Consider the following 22,136-nt stretch of genomic DNA (forward strand, 5'->3'; position numbering starts at 1 on the left):
GGAACAAGAATTTATTTGTTTTTTCCCTTAAGGAATGGTAAGAAAAATGCATTGTTCCCGTGACATCCTGACATCCAGACATCGTGGTGAGAAATTAAAAAATATATCTCTCAATTAAAAAAAAATAGATATCCAACATCTTGTTTTTTTAGAGAAACAAGGTTTTATTGAAGGAGTCGTCACCTGGTATTATGATCACTAGAAACCCTAACTAGTCAACAAATATTCTATGACACGAGAATGGTTACGTAAAAAAAAAGATGTTATCATCCTTTAAGCATTCTTCCTAAAAGAGGATGCATTGCTGGTTTTGTCTAAAATTGCTCAGAATTTATTTTTTTCTATTTTTTTTATTCTTTCTTTCATGTTTCTAATTTTGAAGCTAGTGAACATTCTTGCAAATATTTCTCACTTTGGCATTAGTAAATTTACACAAATCCAAAAAATACGATACTCCTAACTTTAGCATCAATGAATATTTTTGTAAAAAATTAATTTGAAGAAGAAATTTTCTATATCATTTTTTTTCTTATTTATCCTTTATTATTATTTTCTCTTTTTACATGGAAGTAAAAAAAATATTGCACGATATATTTTTATTTAACAGTAATAGTTCACGAATTGAGCATATCTATAAAAAAATACAAACACAAAGAAAAAATAAAATAAAGTGTGAAAGGCCCACAAAGAAATCAATGAAGACCCCAAATATTTTTAAAATTTTCTGTTATTAAAAGGGGTTTTGTTTGGTCAAATATCAAATTAGAGCAGACACAAAAATTATGATCAGAATATAAGGGTATGTTTTATCAACGACATCCCTAGCAAACACAATTTGGGTTTGGTAGGCCTAAAGTTTAGACCTGACCCACTCTTTTTTTCTCTTTGGGCTGGATCTAGCCTAGTCATGTATGAAAGGTTCACACATGCATACAACAATAACCACTTAATTATTTTAGCAAGGAATGAAAGAAACTTACCTAGACGTGTTGCTACTAGAAGTGAAGTTGAGGGAGACTGGGCTAAAAAAAAGGGTGAGGGGGCGATGACTAGTATAGGGTTCGCTGCCTTTTTTTCCATGCTTCTCTCTTTTAAGATTTCTGGTAATGATCTTTTCTTGGAATCTCTTATTTTAGGGTTTCTCTCTAATCATTCTCTTTTTAGCATACATTGAAATCAATATTTATAATATAAAAATTTCATTGCTTATGAGAAGTAAAGTCTCAGTCAAACTCATTCTCTCTTTTAAAGTTTAAATTAAAATTGAATTCGATAGCAGACGACTATCACTACCTTGAAGACAATGATTATTTTTTAGATAAGGATAGAATGATAAAAATATATTGTAGTTTCTAGTTTTTGTGCAAGTTGACAAAATCAAAATAAACTTTTAAATTTTTAATTTTTAATTTTAAACTCTATAAAAATTAAATTAAAACCAGTAAAACAAAATTAAATTATAACAGTTCTCTACAAGCATTCCACGGTAGCTTCGAGTATAAAGGGATGGTAAGGTCTGCAATAAAAGATCTACATCAATTAGTTTACTTTACTAACTAATTCAAAAGATTTTAACCAATTCACTCGAGCAGGCCTAATTAAAAATTAATTTTCAATGCCAAAACAAAGAATATACAAACACTGTTTACATTTTTTATCATTAAGAAAAATATTAATTATGAACTTAACATTTGATGCATATATTTGTTAAAATAAGTAAATAATTATATGCATCAATAATATATGATAATGATAACAAAGAGTAATTAGAAAGTTGAGAAATAAATATAGAGTAAGAGATTTGGTCCAGTGTTGTGGAGAGCCATTTTTTTCTTTATTTAATTATATGTTAATTTTTTTTGTCAAGAAAATTAATAATTTTAATTCTATTGAAACAAAATAATTTTCTAGCATAATCCCTTATTTTTTTTATTAAGATTTTTTATCACAAAAAAATTAAATTGTTTGTTTTATGCCATTTATTTAATAAAAATAAAAAAATTATTAAAAAAATAGATGATTTCAAATAAAGTTACAAAAAGTTTCTCTTTAATTAAAATAATTTTATCTTATTACCAAGTTTCTTTTTTTCCTAGGTTTTATTACTAAAATATTTAATTTTTAGATAACCTCTCATCATTATCTTAAAAACAAGTTTAAAGTAAAAAATTCATGTCCTCAAAACATATAATTTAATAGCGAAGGATTTGAGATCTACGCAACAGGTCTTGAATTCAAGTTAAGATATATAGTTCTTGTAAGAATTTGGAACAGCTCTGGTGGGATTTCCTTGAATTCAAAAAAAATTTAAAAAATTACATTATAATAATTTTAACTTAAATGTATAAAAGATATATATATATATACACACATGAAAGAAAAAAAATTAAAACCCTATTCGTCATATATCATACATGATGTACATATATTTAAACCCTATTCATCATGCATCATAAATTAGATTTTAGATATTCACTATTCAAATATTATTTATTATTCAATATAAAAAAAATATAACACATGCAAATGGTGCGTGTACGTGTCTTTTTCTTCACTTGAAAAACGGTGAAAATTTTGAAAAAGGATGAACATTTAAAACGTGTTTTTCCAAATACATGTTTTTATAAAATCATTATAAATTTGAAAAATAAAGAAATAGTTTTAATATTATATTTGAATAAAAATTTACAGTTTGATTTTTTTTATTGTAATTTTTTTAAATTAAAGTATTATTTTGTTTCTTTATGAACACCCCTAACTGTACGAATAATAAATATTCATCGCATTAGTCCCGATTCAAATGCATTAATATATAATTTTGAAATTCAAACCATCAGGTTAACTCAGTATCCAGCTGATCCAGCATCGGGCCAGATTTAAGGGGAAAAAAAAACTTAGGTGATCCAGCTGACTTAGTGGGCTGATCCAGCTCTTCAATGGACTGAGTTAAAATTCAGTATCAATTTATTGATTTTTTTATTAAAATAATATTATTTTAATTTTAAAAAATTAATCTAGATAATTCAAAGACATGATTAAAACATAGAACTCAAGCTTTAAACCGGATCGAATTTAAAAATTATACATTAAAGAGTCATTTATCATTGGAAAGAAAAAAAATCAAACCCTATTCGTCATACATCATACATGATGTACATATATTTAAACCCTATTCATCATGCATCATAAATTAGATTTTAGATATTCACTATTCAAATATTATTTATTATTCAATATAAAAAAAATATAACACATGCAAATGGTGCGTGTACGTGTCTTTTTCTTCACTTGAAAAACGGTGAAAATTTTGAAAAAGGATGAACATTTAAAACGTGTTTTTCCAAATACATGTTTTTATAAAATCATTATAAATTTGAAAAATAAAGAAATAGTTTTAATATTATATTTGAATAAAAATTTACAGTTTGATTTTTTTTATTGTAATTTTTTTAAATTAAAGTATTATTTTGTTTCTTTATGAACACCCCTAACTGTACGAATAATAAATATTCATCGCATTAGTCCCGATTCAAATGCATTAGTGTATAATTTTGAAATTCAAACCACCAGGTTAGCTCAGTATCCAGCTGATCCAGAATCGGGCCGGATTTAAGGAAACAAAAAAACTTAGGTGATCCAGCTGACTTAGTGGGCTGATCCAGCTATTCAATCAACTAAGTTAAAATTTAGTTGTAATTTATTGATTTTTTTATTAAAATAATATTTTTTAAATTTTAAAAAATTAATCTAGATAATTCAGATTAAAACCTAGAACTCAAGCTTTAAACGGATAGAATTTAAGAATTATACATTAAAGAGTCATTTATCATTGGTTTTGTGAAACATGAACGGCCAGGACCTGTTTTTTTTTTAATTAATCTTGTGAAGCAAGCACACACAAAGATGATAAACTCCTCCAACTTCCAACTGAAAATACAGGAGGCGCCGCTAATGGAACCACAGCTAGCAGAGCTGGAGCGACTTCAAACCCGAATCCTTAATCGAATATCCAAACTCGAGCTCTCTCTTTCTACCCAAAACAACAACAACAATAACCTCTCCGCCTGCGACGACGGCGATACCACCGAAGCTCGCCTCTCTACCATTCTCCGATCAAACGGCGTGAAGGACTTCGCCTTCAAAAAAGTCTCCTCCGATTACTACGATTGGCCTCTCGAGTCCCGACGCGACGTCCTCGGTGCCGCCTCTATTGATCACCTCTGTAAAAGCATCGTCTTGGTACATTATTATTATTCAGTTGTTGAGCTGTAGTTAGGTTTTTGAGGCTTTGAATTAAATTGGATATACATGTGCTAGTTAAAGGAATGTTGAATAAAAAGGGTAAAAGTACCGCTACATTAATGGAATTTATGAGGACGGAGAGTCAACAGAAAAGAAAGCATTTTGTTCATTTGCTTGGTTATGATTGTTGATGAAGGATAGAATGATGAAGACCTTGCCTAAATGCATTTATAATCACACAGCGTATATTGCTTGATTAACTTTGTCACATTTGTTGGCTGTAATCTACAGATTGCATAATTATCGTGTTAAGTGAATGTATGGATCGTGGCGTTAGAAATGATAACATTTATTAGTTGTTCTATATTCCTTTATCATTACAGACAAGGAACTGAATGAGTGAGCACCTATTTTGCATTCTTAAGGATTGTTCTTGTTGCTTGGACACAAGAAAAACAAGCCTTGCCAAAGGAGAAACAAGATAATTCTTATTCTAAAGTGAAAAGAGTTCAATTTAATATTTGATTAGTTTGAGAACTCAAAGAAAGCAGATTTCTTTTTTCATTCTAATTTTTAATTTAGGACATAAATTTCTAATATAAAATGATAAATGCAATTAGACCTTTTCTTATGTTTACTCAAATTGCCTAGCCGTTCGTTTTTTATTCCACACTATTTTTTTTTTTTTGAGTTATCAGTAGAGTTTTAGTTTGATAAGACTACACATTGCATAGTCTTTCGTGATAAAATTTTTGTACTATTTTTTGCTTGAGACAGGTTGGAATATGTTGTAAAATAGGTGCTCTGTTTGAAAGTATATGTTAACCATCACAGGAGTAATCTGATTCCTCGTGATATGATTTGGATACAACAGGATTTCACGGCAATCAATATTCATTTATTTTTATTGCTTTGTCTTGGCCATAGTACTATCAAATTCTTTTCTGTCAACCTCGTCTTGTAAGGGCATTATTCATCACCTGCCTCCTCCGGTATCACTTTGAATGATAACTGACAAATACTATTAAAACTTAATATTGAACTTTCTTCTTTTCTTGCAGTATTAGTATTAGTTCATGTAAATTCTCCTAACATTTTCTGAATGTTGGACTGAAGTTCATTATTTTCTCAGGTTAATACCCAGGCCCCATCCAATATCACTGACTGCAGTGACTGCAATAATTCGAAGTATTACATAGTTGTTGTTCAGGTATCTTGCTTTCCCATAATCCACATTACAGCTTACCATTTCATATGATTCACGAACTATCTTACAAGACAACACCTCTTTTACTGCAGTACACTGCTCGATTCAATGCTGAAACTGTTAAAAACTATCTGTATGCTCTCAATGATGGCAAGATAGCTAAAAAGCGATTCAACTGTAAGTTGTTATCCACTTGTTGATCATAAAGGTTGATATGACATCTTAATTCATAAATCAAATGGTAAAAATGGTTTATTGATCGGTCAAGCATACAAATTACAGGCTAACATGTCATTCTGAACACAGTTGTGTATTATTTCATGTCTCTAAAAACTGAGCATAAGACCAAATCAAGTCAGCAGTCCATAAGTTACGATACAATGCAATTCAATGATTATTTGATTTTTGCACGCACAAGAGGCTGGTAACAATTACAATTTAATTAAACAACTATCTGATCATGCAATAGAGGTGGGTGGACATCATTTTTGGCTCTAGTGACCAGATAGGTCATTCAATTTAATCTAAAGAAAGTAAAATAGATTATAGTTATAGCTTCGGAAACTACCCACTCTACACAGTCTTCTACATACTTTCCACTCAATTTGCAATAATAATGCATCCTTTGTCATGTTTCACTGTTTCTATTACCCTTTCCTTCTGTTGCATAAATGGCCCTATTATATTCTTGTGGTTTTGTTTACATTGCATGATATGATAAAAAAACATAAAGATTATTTACCAATGGTTAATAATAATAATTAACAAAAAGGCCTTCCATTTATCTGTGGAATGGAGTCCCGAGGTGATAGACTTGCTAGCCTGATGCTTCTCTGCAGTTAGGTATCATGATGGCAGAATATCTCATTGTCTTTAATCCTGCTGGTTCACATGCCTTTCTTTCAGCTGCATCTTCATAAGTTGCTGATGTCTAATCTACTTGCTTAAAATCTTCACATGCCTCCCAAGTTTCTTTTCATATAATGATTGTGGAAAAATCAGTTGATAATTTGAATTCTCTCCCTCTCTCATAAAATGGCTCATGGAAAACAATTATACATTAATTGATGAGAATACTGTTTCCTTGTATACGTGCATAGATAGGAATGGTTTGTTTTAGGAATGACCGTGAAATCTTGGATGTGTTAGACACCTTGTCTGCCTCTGCATCCACATAGGAAAGTTATAGCTGAAGTAATCATCTGCATACACTCATGGTTATAAAGCATATACTACAAGGGTTATGAATGAAAAGCTGAGAAAATAATGAGGATTGATGTTCATGGAAACTGAGTCATTGACTTTGAATTGTAAAGGGGTTATAAAGCAAACAAAAGAAACAACATGTAACACTCAATGAATTGTGCCAAGTAATTTGTGTGTTGGTAAAGGAGTTTTAGTGCAGGATGTTGCGTCATCTTTTAATGATCATTTGTTTGTTTGTCTGCTTGCTTGTTTATTTTCTACTAGCAAAATCTGTATGTCTGGACATTGTAAAATCATCTGGGAATTTATAATCTTGACTATTATGCATGATTTTGCACCAAAAGAGATTTCAAGTTTGGCTGCAAATTGCAACATGTAATAAAAAGCTTAGTCTCTTTGAGCTTAATGTGATTATTTAGTGAGGCAATGAAATATTGTTACATCTTTTAACTTTGCAGTGAGGCTTGCCCCTGAGGAGACATCAATGAAGCTGACAGGATACGGGCACAATGCGGTGACATGTATTGGCATGAAAACCAACATTCCGGTGAATATTCTCACTATTAGTTCTCAATCTAGGAAGTAGGAATGTACTTATTAGTTGCTATATTTAGCCCTTCAATTAAGTATTCTTTTTCAAGTCATTCTAATTTTATATATCTTTGCTTACAACCAATCTCTTATTGGAATTTCTACTTCAAAGTTCATCTTTGCTTACAAACATATTGGTAAACTTGGAAAGGAAGATCAATCGCTAAGCTGTAAAGTGTAATGTAAAATGCCAGAATAAAAAAGTTAGGATTGATCCTCATAATGTCTTATTTGATTTCATCCGATTTTTTTAACTCAATTGCCTTTTAACTTCATCATAGTTTAAAACATACCTGAGATCTATTTGACTCGTGTTTTCCAGACAGTACATACATCAGTGTTCTGTCTTGCATGATGCAGCAGAACAAATCGCCTGGGTAGACACTTATCCTTGTCTTTTTTATGGGTGGTGTGGCTGTTTTGTATACAGAGTGTCTGATAAATTGGCCCAAGAAAAAAAAACAGAGAATAGTAGAGAAAAAAATAGTATTCTTGATTCACTATTTTAAAAATAATGGCAACGTGGAACTACTTTCCATGAACCAAGTCCTCAACTGCTCAATTGCTGTGCCAGCTGGTGGGTATTCAAGTGGTCCATGGTTCCAAATAACGTGCCTGCTAAACTCAGATATGCTATAGTGGTTCAGTCAAATGATGGTCAAGATCAATGATTTTCTGCCCGTCGGACACTAGGATAAAAATTGGGTAGACACTGAAAGTTGAGTTGTCCGCATAGATAGGCCTGAGCTAGCTGGAAATTTCTGCAGCGAATGGCTGTTGACATGTATGCGTGTCTCTGTAATTTTTGCACATGTATTCATGTAGGGAACACCATAGAAGGTTATGGTTGAGGTTGAAGCTCACCAAAATTGTTTGAAATTGGCAGAAAGGAGATTCTGAAAGCCAGATACGGACAAGCATGTGGATATATAAATATATTTAGATAGAGGATTATGATTATCTTGTATTATCAGTAATTGGATTTGAGGATCGACGTTTTGATTGCAGGTGATTTTGGACGAAGCAATTCTAAGACTCAATCCCGATTTCTTCTGGTTGGGTGGAGGAGAGATTGATTTGAAGCTGGGGATAAGGACTTCAGAATTTATTGATTTTGCTAAACCATTCATTGTCAGCTGCAGTGGCCCATGATTAAAACAAAACGAAATTATTCTTGGACGAAGATGAAGCAAGAACAGACACGATAGTAATGTTTGAAGTAGAAACTTTACTCTGCACAGTTTCATTGACTATTGGAATTGGAATGAGATTCAATTGGGAGATATTATATCAATATTTAACATGCAAGCATTTGGTTACAGGTTTTCATTGGATGTTTTGATCTCAGGTTGATCCTAGAACTTGTTTATATGTTATTTATATATACATGTTTATCCATATGAAAAATTTGTTAAATGGAGCGCATTATTTTCAGATAGAGGGGCATCTTTTGGGAGAAATACTGAAAATCTCACCCATAAGTTATTTTGTCATCTTCCAAATTTGTAGAACACCAATCCTAACAAGAGCAAGACTGCAGGTCCTTAATATATAGTGCTCATGGAGCCTGAAGTAGCGGTTTCAGAGGCATGACTCGTAACGGTATCTCACGGAGGTTAGCTCAAGTTTATATTTTTCCTGTATGGCTTCCTCTGTAATCATTTTCCTCTGACTGCATGGTTTCCTCTGTATCATTTCCTAGCATAGAACGTCCTTGCCTCTTCAGTCTCTGCCCAAACATCAACCAAATATACATCCATTTAATCGAATATCCTTAACATTTGTTATAGATGCATGTTCATATCAAATGTAGTAATCAGTCTCGACATGTAATTAAGCAAATTCGTACTATATGCTATTCATGCTCTCATGGCTTCTTACGACGCGTGCATGAGAAAACCAATTAATCTACTGTGCCCGCCTGATGAAGGACATGGCGAGGACCTATGGGCCATGAGTCATCGCGTGTATATATAATAATATTCTTTTGCTTCATTTTATTTTGTTTGGACCATTTGCAGGATGGTTGGTGAATTTATTTGGTGTTTGAAGCATGACTTGAAAAAAATGTTACTTAGAATGTTTAGTATGGTTTATGCAAAATGACATTTAAATTTGATTTATAATTTAAAAGTTGTTTTGTAATAAATAATTTGTAATAAAAATAACTTTAAGTGAGAAGGGTGTTTGATAAGAATGACCCAAAGCAATCTTTCTAGAAAAAAAAAATGGTGTAAGTTAGAATTTACAAGTAAAAAGTAAAAAGTTTTTAAATCAAAGTTTTAACTCGGTTTTGTAATAAAATTTTAATTTAAATAGAAAGTATCTTTAATTAAATATATATTTTAAATTTCTTTGTAAGTTAATTATTTTCTCCGAGCAAGGTTTCAGCATCTCTCAACTTTGTTCTGTGGGGTTTTATGCGTTGTGACGGAAGATGCTCAACGCTGCCAGTACTAGCAGCGGTGGTTCAGCGAAAAATAAAAGAAAAAATAAAAAGAAAGAAAGAGAATGCTGCTAATGTATTCGGTTCAAAGGGAAAAGACACGTGATTCTCCATTGTTAAAGTTACACCACAGAAATGACAAGGCACCAATAGAAAATTGTCAGGAGAAAAAAAAAGTCATTCATGAGTCCAGTGATATTAAAAAATAATATAAATTTATTTTTTAAATTTTATTAGGCCTTCATTGATTAAATAATTAAGAATTTAAATTTTATTACACTTGTATCTTTTAAATTAAAAATTAAGTATAAAATAATAGTGGATTTATATAAGTTTTATGTTCAAAAAACTTTTATTTAAAATATATATTAAAAAATAATATGAAATTATTCTTGAAACTTCATCTAAAAATTTAAAATTTTAGATTAAAATGATTTTTTACTAGAAAATTAGGATAGACAAAAACATCATATGAAAGACAGCAAACATGAATAAAGATAAAACTCTATTGAAAAATGGTTTCAACCACAAGAATCATAATTCAAATTTTTACTACTCAATAATTTATCTATCCAATACTAAATATTAACTCTCTTCTAGGTTTCTTATTTATTAGTAAAACATGACCTAAAGAAATAATAAAAAAGTTATAAACTAATTAGAAAAGGAATCCAAATAGAAAATTACGGTAAATCCCGAACAATAACCTTTTGGCCTAATTTTAGGCTTTATCGATCTTAAATGACTATAAAAACCATATATATATAAAAGGCATCTAGAATATCTTATCAAAATTTTAACTTGATCAAACGGTCATATTAAAATTTATATTCATTACAATAAAATTGCGTATTTGATCGAAATCTCATATGTTAATCTTCCCATGTTGAAAACATCTTATCCTCAAGTTTAAATTGTTTTTGTCTCGATCTTCTATATGTCATATCAAGACTCTTAAACTCTATTTCTTCACTTAAGGTGTATCAATCTTCCCATGTTGAAAACATCTCATCCTCAAGTTTAAATTGTTCTTGTCTCGATCTTCTATATGTTATATCAAGACTTTTAAACTCTATTTCTTCACTTAAGGTGTATAAAAATTCTATATATAAACTTTAACAAGTCATTCATTAACACATGTTGTACCCATTTAATCCTTAAACAAGTTTACTCATGTGATGATAGAAAATTTATAATCAAAAGAATCAATAATCAATAGTCTAAATCAATAAAAAAAAAAATGTTAAGCACCTTCCATGTTCTCTTTCGATTTAACACTTAACTTATCAATTTGGATATTATTAATGACATTATCGCTTCTCTTTACTGTCAATTTTTATGGTTCCATTATAATCAACATAACTATCATAAATTAATGAAGAATATCAATTTACATCTATTTTATTATAAACAGAATCACCAAAAACCACTCCCTATTTTTTCTCATTAAACCAATCAATAAACTTCTCCACATGGAAGATTCCTCTTAATTCAAAGAGTATTATCCATAGCCCTAAATCTCCAAAATAATCATCTAGACCAAAGGCCAACTCTATATTGTTCTCTCCTCTAAAATAAGGTTTCAAAGTTATTCATAAATTTGTGACCACTCTCCTCACAATCCATCAGGATTATCTGTACTAATTGTCGAGTCAATTATATAATTTTTTTTACATATCTTGTATCACTAGGTTTTGAACATTTTTTTACAAGGAAAACATGCTTCCATCCATCATTATCCCATCACAAAATATTAACCACTAGAAATTATTGGATTCTAATACCAACGAGAAAAACAAAAACAACATGAAAAAGATTGCAAGCACAAAAATAGATATAATTTTGTTGAAAGGGGCTTAACCATGAAAACCATAATTGAATTTTTTATTACTCAATATTTTCCCTAATCAATACTTAATATGAAAGCTCTTCTAGATTGCTTTTATACTATAACAATATCCTAAATAAAATTAAAAAAAATAATGAAAGAGTTCTTAATTAAATAGTAAAAAGAATTCTAAAACAATTAGAAAAATACAGCAAAACCTGCATAGTGCTTTTTGGAGATAATTTGGAAGCCTTACCAACCCAAGATGACTACAAAAATTCAACTAAAAACGGTCTCTAAAATATTCTAGAAAAACTATCATAAGTTCAACAGTTGGATCAAAATTTAGTTAGAATTCATTTCTCTTCTAACCATGATTAAATTGCCAATCGTTAGAATGTAGTTTTTAATTTCAAAACACTATCAACTATCATGTTAATGGATATAACAAGACTATTTTATAGAACTTCACCTTATAATTTAAATTTTTAGATTAAGTCGTTCAATTATTAGATTAATTCATTGGAAGTCCTTCGCCGGCTTTGACTAAATCCTCTAGTTTAGCGCAAGACAAGTTAATTTTCGCGCGTCAAGGTCGTTGTACCATAGTGATTAGCGACGCGGGCCTCTTACGCTGGCAACCAGGGTTGGATCCTGGCAACCGTGTATTTTATTTTTCAATTAATCCCTTCACGGATTCATTCATTTAGCAGTGGTTCCGGGTTGCAAAGTCTACTAATTTTGAAGAGGGCAAAAACCCCTCCACGACGGAAGCCCGGTACTGCATTGTTACATCCGCAATAATGTGCAATGGCAACATCCCTGATGCTATGGCACTACAATGATACCTGAGAGTTTTCTAACCACCAAATGGCCATCCCTCCAGAATGACCCCGCACCGGACTATCACTAAGGCCTCAATACATTCAACGTCTTCTGGAGTCAACGACTTGACCTCATTTTCACATTTCAGTTGGATTAATACTATTTATTTTCAAGATAAAAGCTGAAATAGAAATCATGAGATTCAAAGGCATCCAGTGAAGAAGTATTAAAGATGATTTAAGATTGAAAGGATTTGTCAAGCTTATATACATGACCGGAAATATATGCATATTTAGGCAGAATAAAGAACTATTGACACAAGGCGATGTAGACAATAGTTATGAAATCAAATTTGGTGAAACCAGGAAAGAAAAGAGGCAACCACATATGGCTACAGTGGAATCTGAGTTCCAAAAGTGTTCTCTCCGCTGTAGGTGACATAGAGAAACCCATCTTCATCCTTTTTCTCTTCATATATGGCAGACATGATAGCACCTACAGACAACAAAACAGATGACAATTCCATGCACCTTTACCAATCAAAATGCCAATTACAACATCTAAATGAGAAAGACAACATATGTGCATGACTTTACCTGTTGGTGGGAGAACATTATCCACAAATATAAAGATTGCCTTTTCTGCGCTCAACTTGATCCTTTTGCGGATGACATAGACAAACTGCCCCACAGTCAGGTCAGCCGGAACAAGGTACCTGCAATTTTCAGGTTCAGAATATAGTGGGGGGAACTCAATATCATCAAGCATAGCAGCTTATCATAATCCAGGTAAAAAATAAAATATATATTTTCTAGGGCTAAACCGTTTAGAAGATGGCCATGATTAAAAGACAGAAAGATAAGCCATTCCACAGTAGTATAACAAAGATAAAAAGAAGCAAAATAAAAACTAGAGAGGTAGTTGGGTGCTGAATGGTAGGCTCAGATCAGTGATGTTTAGGCAATCAGGTACGGTCTGTACAGCGAAAATGGGCAAGAAGGGTCAGAAGCAGGAGAAAAAAATTACGGAGACACCACTTGTGTATTCTGACAATCATGAAATGCAAAGAAGAAACTTCTAGAAACCGCTAGCTAGAGAAATTTAATGTTCATGAGAGCAAAGTATCATGAAGACAGCAACCATAGGTTATATGGTGTTCCACTTTCATACAAGTAAAATTTTACATTCATCAGTTTTACAATCGTCCTTGGGTTCTATGAGGTTATGACCATCAAGTTATATTTCAGCTTTGCGTGTGCCACCTGCAGGAATATACGTGTGTTGAAACTAGAAACTGTTTGTGTTGGATTCCCCTAAATGTGAGAGGTGGCAGAGGTGACAAGCGAATAGAATCAGAAAGTTATCCACTCTACTTACTTTTTCTTGTCTATGTTTGGTATATCACTTCTTTCTGCCTTCTCCACAATCACCTTAAAAACAAACAAGCACAATTAGAAACATGTTAGCTTCAAAATGCAAAATACGTATAAGATTCTTTAAACACACACTCAACTCATGCAACCATAGACAGCAACTACCAAGTATCATCAGAGATTAAATCGTGATATGTTTTCTGAAGCAAGAGACACATTTTAATTGCTGTATCCTGTAGCCAAAATTAATCTCATTCCAAGCGACTGGTAAAATTATGTACACAGTGGGAAAAGGTAAGATCATTAGTATAAGGCATTTTTCAATACAACCCACAGAAAAGAAAAGCATCAAGAGCATGCAACATATCCATTACTTTACTTGGTCCCAATGCACCATACATTCATAGTCTACTGGGTTTGCTCATTTTTAAAACCTTCCAACCAATCATTGTAAATAATGCCCATCAGACTTCGACATGGATGATAATTGCAAACAGAATTAACCTGTCGCACAACCTAAATCCATATAAAAGCAGAAGCTGTTTGCTGCTAGATCATTTGGATAAAGACTACAGTTCAAGGCCCTCATTATATTTATAGGTGTTAGACTGTTAAAACCCTGAAAGATATTTTAAAATACATTTGGCAAATACATAAGTGCTAGACTTTCCAGGCAGAAAGAAATGCGCCACTGTATACTCAACTTTTGACCATATATACAACTTTGATATAAGACACCAAGTTACAAAACGGCAGGTATATTAATTGCAATAAGCAACATCAGGCACTCTTCTAAGCACATTAACAGTCCCAAGCAAGACATTCACTGTTCTAATGCAAAAGAGTTCACACATGGGAATTAACAATAAACAATTGAGAGAGGATATTATCATTGGACTCTCACCGGAATCCTATCTGGGTACTTCTCCCTGATCCTAGCAGCCTCTGCCCTCCTCTTCTCTGAAGAAAACAAAACACAGGAGAAAAACATCAACATTTTTCATCAATTTGACATGATCAAAACATAAAAATACAACAAGATTCAAAGTATATACCAAGATCATGCTCTTGCTTGAAATAACTCTTTGCCATTCCTGCTGAAAACAGCACACAAAATAAGTAATCAAAGTTGCTTTCTCCATTCCTTTTTCCTCTAAAAAACTGATTACCCTAGAAACAACATAGCAACTAATATATATATAATTCTTCAAAATTTAAGGTCCATGAGAGCATAAGCTTCAATCAATGATTCAAACTTACAACCTTTTTAAGAAAAACTAGATGATCACCATGGTCTATGACATACTATTAAACAAGAAGAATTATCCCAAAAGAAACCCCCAACCCAAATTAAAAAATCAACAACTCATAATTAAACAACAAAATATATTATAAAAAAAACCACAAGTTTTGACCTAAACAGCAATTATCCAAGACTTGGATAAAAAAAGAAAGAAAAGGGGGTGAACCATCATCTTCGTCAACATCGATAACCCACCAGTTCAAAAGAAAGAAAAGAGAAATCAAAACCAAGAGCATAATTCAAGAAAGAGAAAAGGAAACTACTATACAGGATATGAAAATCAAGAATAAGGAAACCTAACCGTGTGCCAAGAGAAGGAGAGAGCTTTTGTGTTGATGAAGAACTCGTGGGTGCTGTGTTTATTTGGTTTGGATGCAGATAAAGTCGAAGCTGTTTTGGTTTTTGTTTTCTTTAAATAATAGACTTCTTCATTTCTACTCTTTAGTAATATAATCCTTTATTATATTTGTTGTGTACATTTTAGTATGTGTTCCCACGCCGCTCATCTTTACTTTTTAACCTCTTCATCATGGCATCACTTTTTCTCCTGGTTTGTCAATATTGTCCTTGTTTTTTCCAGAAGACATCGTCGTTGTTTTATGCCAAAAGGTTCCCATCCTTTAATAATCTTTATTTTTAATTCTTTTATTTTAAATTATTTTTTTAATTTTTTCATTGTTTTGATATGTTAATATTCAAAAATAAAAAATTTATTATTTTAATATATTTTTAAATAAAAAAATATTTAAAAAAACTATTAGCCACTCAACTAAAAAAACTTATTATAGATTAATTTATCGGTAAATAACTTTGATTATTAACCACTGCACAACTTATTGGTGTTAAATTAAAAGCTATATTTAAGAGGTGTGGATTTTTTTATTTTCAACTAATATTTTAAATATATTATATTATTTTGATATATTAATATTAAAAATAAATTTTAAAAATAAAAAATATATATTATTTTGATATATTTTCTGGAAAAATTAATTTTAAAACACAACTTTTTTCATATTCATATTAATATTTGGATGAGATGACCAAGTTTTTTTAAAAAAAATATTATTGGATTGGACGCCAATAAGATAAGAATACCATGATTTATTATATTAGAAACATCCACATCAATGATTGGAATTTTAATAATTAGAATTTCACTTCATTTAATTAGTGGGTAGCTTTATTTATATAAATAAAATCCAAATTTATTATTTCAAAATTAATGATTTGGATTCAACTATCCCGATATATCACATTAACCCTAATTTTAAGAGTTAAATATGATATTATCACACATATAAAATTATTTTTAAAAAATAAAATAAGTGATTTTCCTTTTTTCACGAAAAAGAGTATGTAAAAAAGAGATTTATAAGGAAAATTCTTAAACCATACAAATAGAAGTGAATTATTGATTAATCAATAAATCAATAGGGGCAACAAACAACGTGAACTTAGTGATGAAGAAGGTGCCAGCACCTCTAAAACTAACACGTTGTTATGGATATAGCACGTGGCAGAATCTCTTTGGATTAGGACTAACGCGAGGAATGCTTATCTCACATACAAGTACTAGACGCTAGGATACTGAGAATATGCCATCCGAATCAGTTTTTACTCTCTTCGAATTTGGATCCTACCCGCCCTTTTTTATTGACCGTTTTGTCCCTGTTTCTTATAAAGTGCAGCAAGTTAGTGACGGTTGATTACTATTAATTTGATAGTAGTACGGTGTTGAAAAACTTGCTCTTCTATAGTGTATTTGTATTATTTGAAGTAATGTAATCCATTAAAATTAAATAATATAAATATTATAAATCATACTTAATTAAAAAAATTAAAAATAAATATTATGAATTAGATAAGGAATTGAGAAACTTAAAAATAGATATTATGAATTAGATAAGGAATTGAGATTTTTGAAATCTAATAACCTAGTTTAACCTTTGTTATTTAATTTTGATAAATTTAACTCGATTCAATTTAATTAACCCAACTCAATTTGTATAAATTAAATATTTATTTTTATTTTATTAAGTAATGTAACAAAAAAGACATGCCTCTTTACTTGAAAGGAGAAGGAGATAAATAGAATTAAATGGCGATATAAAGCATAAAAATTAAATCTAACGGTATATATAATTTATGGTCGAGGTTCATCTGATTCATAAAAATTAATAATATAAATTTACTAAGTAAATATTAGAAATATCTATAAAAAAAAATTAGTTCAACCAAATATAATCAACTTACTCAAGTTTAAAAATAAATCAAGTTTATAATTTATAAAATGCCAAAAGTTAAATAAATATAATTATAGGTGAAAACTTGACCCCATCATGTGTACGAACACCCCCAAGTTAGTAACATACAAGGTAAGCCTTGATTAATTTGGGCCTGCTGGCCCTGTTCGGCATCATCGCCCCTGGTTAGCCGCTTTGGATAGTTTTTTTTCTGGTCCAAATTTGCTTGGGATTGCGGTGTTGTTGTGATAAAAACTCAAAGGTGCAGCGCTCGCATCCACTGGCTTCTTTGCAAAGGAAGCGGTGGTTTTGCAGACATTATAATAACAAATCGAATTTCATTTTGTCGTGGATAGAATGACAGGTATATCTTATATTATTTCAAGGACAAAATAAAATGAAATAAATTTAATCTTGCTCAGATCTTGAATTATTTTGAATTTGTTATCTAAATTTTAGTTGAGATATTTTAGACACAACAATAACATCAACACTTTTGAACAAGTTCTTTCTATAAATAAATAAAAGTTACGATGAATAAAGAGACTGTTATACATATCCTAGGTCCCCATTTTTTTATACAATAAATAAATATATAATAGTGAAAGAAATAATTAGATCATATATTCATAGTTTGTTTTATAAAACTTTTTTCTAATATTACAAGATCTCTATATCTAGACACTCGTAATTCAATTTCTCAAAAAAAAAAAAAACCAACGCAGAGGGATTAAATTAAAAAAGAATAAAAATATTTTCCCCGCAATCCAGTGCCTAATGGAACAAAATTAAATGTGCTCAATATTTGTCAAAGTATCTGTCAACAAAACTTTAATTGTCAAAACTCAATAAAATTAAATTTTATTTTACACAACCTTTGCTAGATCTAAACACGGGCATACCGGCTGCCATAAAGGAAACGTGAGCCACATAAGGTGGACTGATCAAACTTTGACTTGTTTTTATTTATTTTCCCCTTTTGTTTTTTTTTTCATGAAGATATTTGTGTGCAGGGTCAGTCATAAGATCAAAGAGCTCACCATCTGTTCGTCAATGGATATTGATAGCCTCGTAGGAATTCTGTACTTCATGCTATGTGGGCATCACTCTGGAACCTCATGCCATAAAAATTTACAAAAAAAAAGGGGGGGGGGGAATAAGAGAGAAACTAATTGAGGAAAAGAAGATGATGCAGGATCAGGGGCAAAGAGGAATTAAGTTGTCACTTTCCCCTTCATAAAATCAAAGCCTTTATCCATCCCGGGCATGTCCAAATCATGTTTTTTTTCAATAAAAAAACATTTCCTACAAGATTGAGCAAAGCATGGCCTCCCATCTTCCCCTCCACACACACAAAAACAACAAAATTTCCGTTGCTTCAGTGTATTTTGTAGACATTTTGTAGACAAGGGGAAGCTTCTTCTTGGGCCATGCTTCCCGCAGAGCCCCTTGGGTTCCTTGTATTGTTTCGTCTCCCAATTGAGAATGATAAGAGCAAAAGACACGGGAGATGTGCAGTAAAGACAAGCGCGGTCAAACCAGGACTGTACCTTCGAAGTTGACGTCCGAATTTTCACCGGAAAACGCTAGAAAACATCTAATTGCATGCGTGCAGTCCATGCAGGCGGATATTTATGCAAATCTTACATTTTTGGGTTTTTGTTGGGGCAGCAAAATGATGCTGGATTGGCAGAGAACTAGGGTCTTCGCATTTGATGGAGGCCGTGTGCTCCTTGCGAGTATTTATTGTCCCAAAGAAACTTACCCAAAGGTCTTTGCTTTCGTGAATTACTGAGTTTAAGGGAGGTTGTACAGTGTTATAATGGTTATTTTTTAAAGTTTTTTAAAAATATATCGTTTATATTTTTTAAAATTAACATATTAAAATAATTTTAAAATATATAAAAATTAATTTTTTTAGAAACATTATTTGGAATACAATTCCAAACTACCCCTAAATCTTGCACTCAGTTTTTTTCTCTGTTGTTTACTGGAAATCCTGCACTAAAAAGCTTTGAAAGAATAAACACTTAAATTACATGAAGTTCAAGACCATGTGTTTCACATAATGCTCGTTTATACAATTGTAGTTTGAAAAAATAAGTTAAAAAAAAGCTTTAAATTATAGGTTTTTTCTTAAAAAAGGTTTTAAAAATGAGTTTTCAATAGAAACCCACACAAATCTATTTTGGGTATTGATTAACAAAACACTTTTAAATTTTAATCGAGACAATACACAGACCAGTCCAGAACACACCACACCACGTAACATGAACGAAAACAGGCTAAACCCGGTACCAAGAAATTGGCGTTCTCTTTCTGTGCGCATGATCAAGGTAACCAGATTGAAAATTACTCCGAATAATTCAGATGCAGATGACAACAAACGAGGCCTGTAAAGAGTCCTAATTTTTGCATTCAACCTATCAGTGTAACCCTCAGGCCCCAGTGAGAAACAGAGGGGAGAAATAGCAACGTTCGAAGGAAATGTAATCTCGCCGTCTGTCATATTTAGATGTTGACGAAATCCTTCAGCACGGTACACATGATCCTGTCGAAAGTTGAAACTCGTTGTATGAGTGGCTCGGTCTTCTTTGACGATCATCCATCTCAGTTCGACAAAAAAGAAAAAAAATGAGTTTAAACGTTCTATGGCTGTGGCTTGGAAAATGACATATGCTGCTTTTGCTGTAGAGTTGTAATTTTTCTTTTGAACTTAAATGCAGCACTGTGAGTTATAAATAGTGCAGCGCAGATGCACTGCATATGATGATATATAAAAAGCCTGTTTCAAGAAGAATGTCTGGTTTCAGCATTTTTTTTTTTTTTTTGAGAGTTCAACTCTTCAGCAAACTGGTTAACAAGTTTTAATTTATCTAGCAATCCACTCGGGAAGATTGGATTATTAATGATTTTCTTACGGGTTTATGTACTAATTAATTTGTATTATGATCTAATCAAGTATATTTTACCTCATTTAATTTAATTTCGCTAGGACATTTGATTTCCAAAAGCAGAAGAAGAAGAATGCCATTATTGGCACTCAAGGATGGATTGAAAGTCACAGCAATAATCACTGTGGTGTGGATCCTCCTATTTCTAACATTTTCCATCATAAAAGAAGGTGAAAGGACGAATTTCCTTCCCAATGAAAATGCCTCTTGACCTACTTACACACCCCCACCAACCACTTGAGCATGACTTTAGTGATCTGATCTTATCATAATCATTGAAAAGATTAATTCACATTTTGATCATGCTCTCTAATTTGGCGTTGTCATTGATTGTTACGTGGACTTGCCCAGTTTTTTTACTGCCAACTCTCTAGATTACATGTTAAAAGGTGGGATTATATGGAGATGCAAGCTTGAATTTACGTTGATGATTTTACTTCTTTATAGAAATTCTGTCCGACAGTGTTTTAACAAAATCGCACCAGTTTCTCTTTTGAATTCCACCATCGCTAGGACTGAAAGGGGTTGGTGAATATTCTCATAGAGCTTGTCGTCTTGCAAGAATCAATTAAAGTTGATAGCGAAAATCGAGCCTTGTTGTCTGGTCATTGATTACTTTTAGTTGCGACTAGGGCATTGTACCCCTCTTCATTGCGGATGGAATTAGTTTTTTTAAATATAAAAAACATATTATGAGTATAGATATTATTTTAACTATGTTATTAAACACGATGAAATAAGTTAATTTAAGTTAATTAGGTGAAAAATGGTTTCTCAACATTTTTTTAATTTTTTAATTTTATAAAGTTTAATAATAGAATTTTTTAAAACAACTACTTTTTTAAATAAACTAGAAAAAAATCAATTCAATTTAAAAATAAAAAATCCCAACAAACTTATAAACTAGGGTAATCGAAGCAACATGAGTTACCTTTATAAACTTGTAAATTATACTAATCTCATGGAAAAATAAAATAAAAAAATTAACAAGAAAAAAATCATATATTCAAGAAAAAAAACAAATGAAAGAAAACATTGTAATAATCTATAGAGTTTTGTGAGAACGACTAGTATTTTCCCTACATGCTTTAGTTTATGTTAATAATAAGATGTTTAATTTATTAGTTAGCCTATTTTTTATATTTGTTAATTTAAAGATTGCAATATAAAAAATAATAAATCTTTTCTAAATATATACAAGTCTATTATATGTAATATATTATATATGCCTTCTCAAGTTAAGGTTAAGGGTTCAACATGAAACTTGAACTTAAAAGCAATAAAAAATAAATAAATATGGAGAGCGGCTCTAGTTTGCTAAATATTTGAGTAGTTTATTAAATATTAAAACTATATGATAATTTGATTGATAACTTAGATGTTTTTAAGGTTAGAACTAATGAATATTGTTATTTGAGTTTGATCTAGTATAGATGAACTTAGATTAAACCTCTCAACAAAGTAGTGAGGTGTTTTCATAGAATGGATGGATTAGGTGGCCATGATTTGTTCTTTTATTTTTTTTTTTATGTGGCTATAATTTTTTTAAAAAATGATAAAACAAAAGGAAAAAAAAAAAAGGAAGTAAAGACGAGAGTTCAAGAATTGAACATGTGAACTCTTTTGTTCTAAAACAATTTAAAAAAAAAAAAATTTAATTATTCATTTATTATAAATAGCCAGGGCTCCGCCCAATTAATAGGATATAATTAATTATTTCCCATTGCACTGCTTTGCCTACATAAAAGGGAATCATTTTTTAATAAAAAAATTATTGTTATTATTATTGTTATTTAATAAAGCTAGAAAAATCAGTATTAAAAAAACTAATTTTGATTGTTGAAAGTTAAATTTGACCCTGAAAAATATTTTAACTGTGAAATGATAGTTTTGATTCTAGTAAATCAATTTTAAC

At 31.0% G+C, this 22,136-nt stretch overlaps 2 protein-coding genes across 3 annotated transcripts; one reads left to right on the plus strand and one right to left on the minus strand.

The window, feature by feature from the left end:
* The first annotated feature begins 3,817 nt into the window (after nt 1-3,817).
* On the plus strand, nt 3,818-8,580 carry LOC105132274 (YbaK/aminoacyl-tRNA synthetase-associated domain-containing protein). Its single transcript, XM_011035654.1, has 5 exons — nt 3,818-4,239; nt 5,375-5,452; nt 5,542-5,626; nt 7,114-7,202; nt 8,255-8,580. The coding sequence occupies exons 1-5, from the start codon at nt 3,904-3,906 to the stop codon at nt 8,396-8,398; spliced, it is 732 nt and encodes a 243-aa protein (XP_011033956.1). The 5' UTR covers nt 3,818-3,903; the 3' UTR covers nt 8,399-8,580.
* Nucleotides 8,581-12,556: 3,976 nt separating this feature from the next.
* Nucleotides 12,557-15,456, minus strand: ATG8F (Ubiquitin-like superfamily protein). 2 transcript variants are annotated; one of them, XM_011035656.1, is made up of 6 exons: nt 15,323-15,456; nt 14,774-14,815; nt 14,623-14,678; nt 13,723-13,775; nt 12,942-13,060; nt 12,557-12,840 (listed from the first exon to the last, which is right to left on the minus strand). In XM_011035656.1, the coding sequence occupies exons 2-6, from the start codon at nt 14,808-14,810 to the stop codon at nt 12,737-12,739; spliced, it is 369 nt and encodes a 122-aa protein (XP_011033958.1). In that variant the 5' UTR covers nt 14,811-14,815; nt 15,323-15,456; the 3' UTR covers nt 12,557-12,736. The 2 variants fall into 2 exon arrangements, with proteins under 2 accessions (XP_011033958.1, XP_011033957.1); XM_011035655.1 differs by having other exon boundaries at nt 14,774-14,812; nt 15,323-15,455.
* Between the last annotated feature and the right edge of the window lie 6,680 nt (nt 15,457-22,136).

Source organism: Populus euphratica, unplaced genomic scaffold (assembly GCF_000495115.2).
Source record: "Populus euphratica unplaced genomic scaffold, PopEup_1.0 scaffold39.1, whole genome shotgun sequence".
NCBI classification, from domain to species: domain Eukaryota; kingdom Viridiplantae; phylum Streptophyta; class Magnoliopsida; order Malpighiales; family Salicaceae; genus Populus; species Populus euphratica.

Bases quoted from the DNA above. Each gene is read 5' to 3' on its own strand.
- LOC105132274 (XM_011035654.1), top strand. From the start codon at position 3,904: ATGATAAACTCCTCCAACTTCCAACTGAAAATACAGGAGGCGCCGCTA. The intron at 5,627-7,113 runs GTAAGTTGTTAT...TTAACTTTGCAG, and splicing joins AGCTAAAAAGCGATTCAACT to TGAGGCTTGCCCCTGAGGAG. The intron at 7,203-8,254 runs GTGAATATTCTC...TTTTGATTGCAG, and splicing joins GCATGAAAACCAACATTCCG to GTGATTTTGGACGAAGCAAT.
- ATG8F (XM_011035656.1), bottom strand. From the start codon at position 14,810: ATGGCAAAGAGTTATTTCAAGCAAGAGCATGATCTTG. The intron at 13,776-14,622 runs GTGAGAGTCCAA...TTTGTTTTTAAG, and splicing joins AGTACCCAGATAGGATTCCG to GTGATTGTGGAGAAGGCAGA. The intron at 12,841-12,941 runs GTAAAGTCATGC...TGTTGTCTGTAG, and splicing joins TAATGTTCTCCCACCAACAG to GTGCTATCATGTCTGCCATA.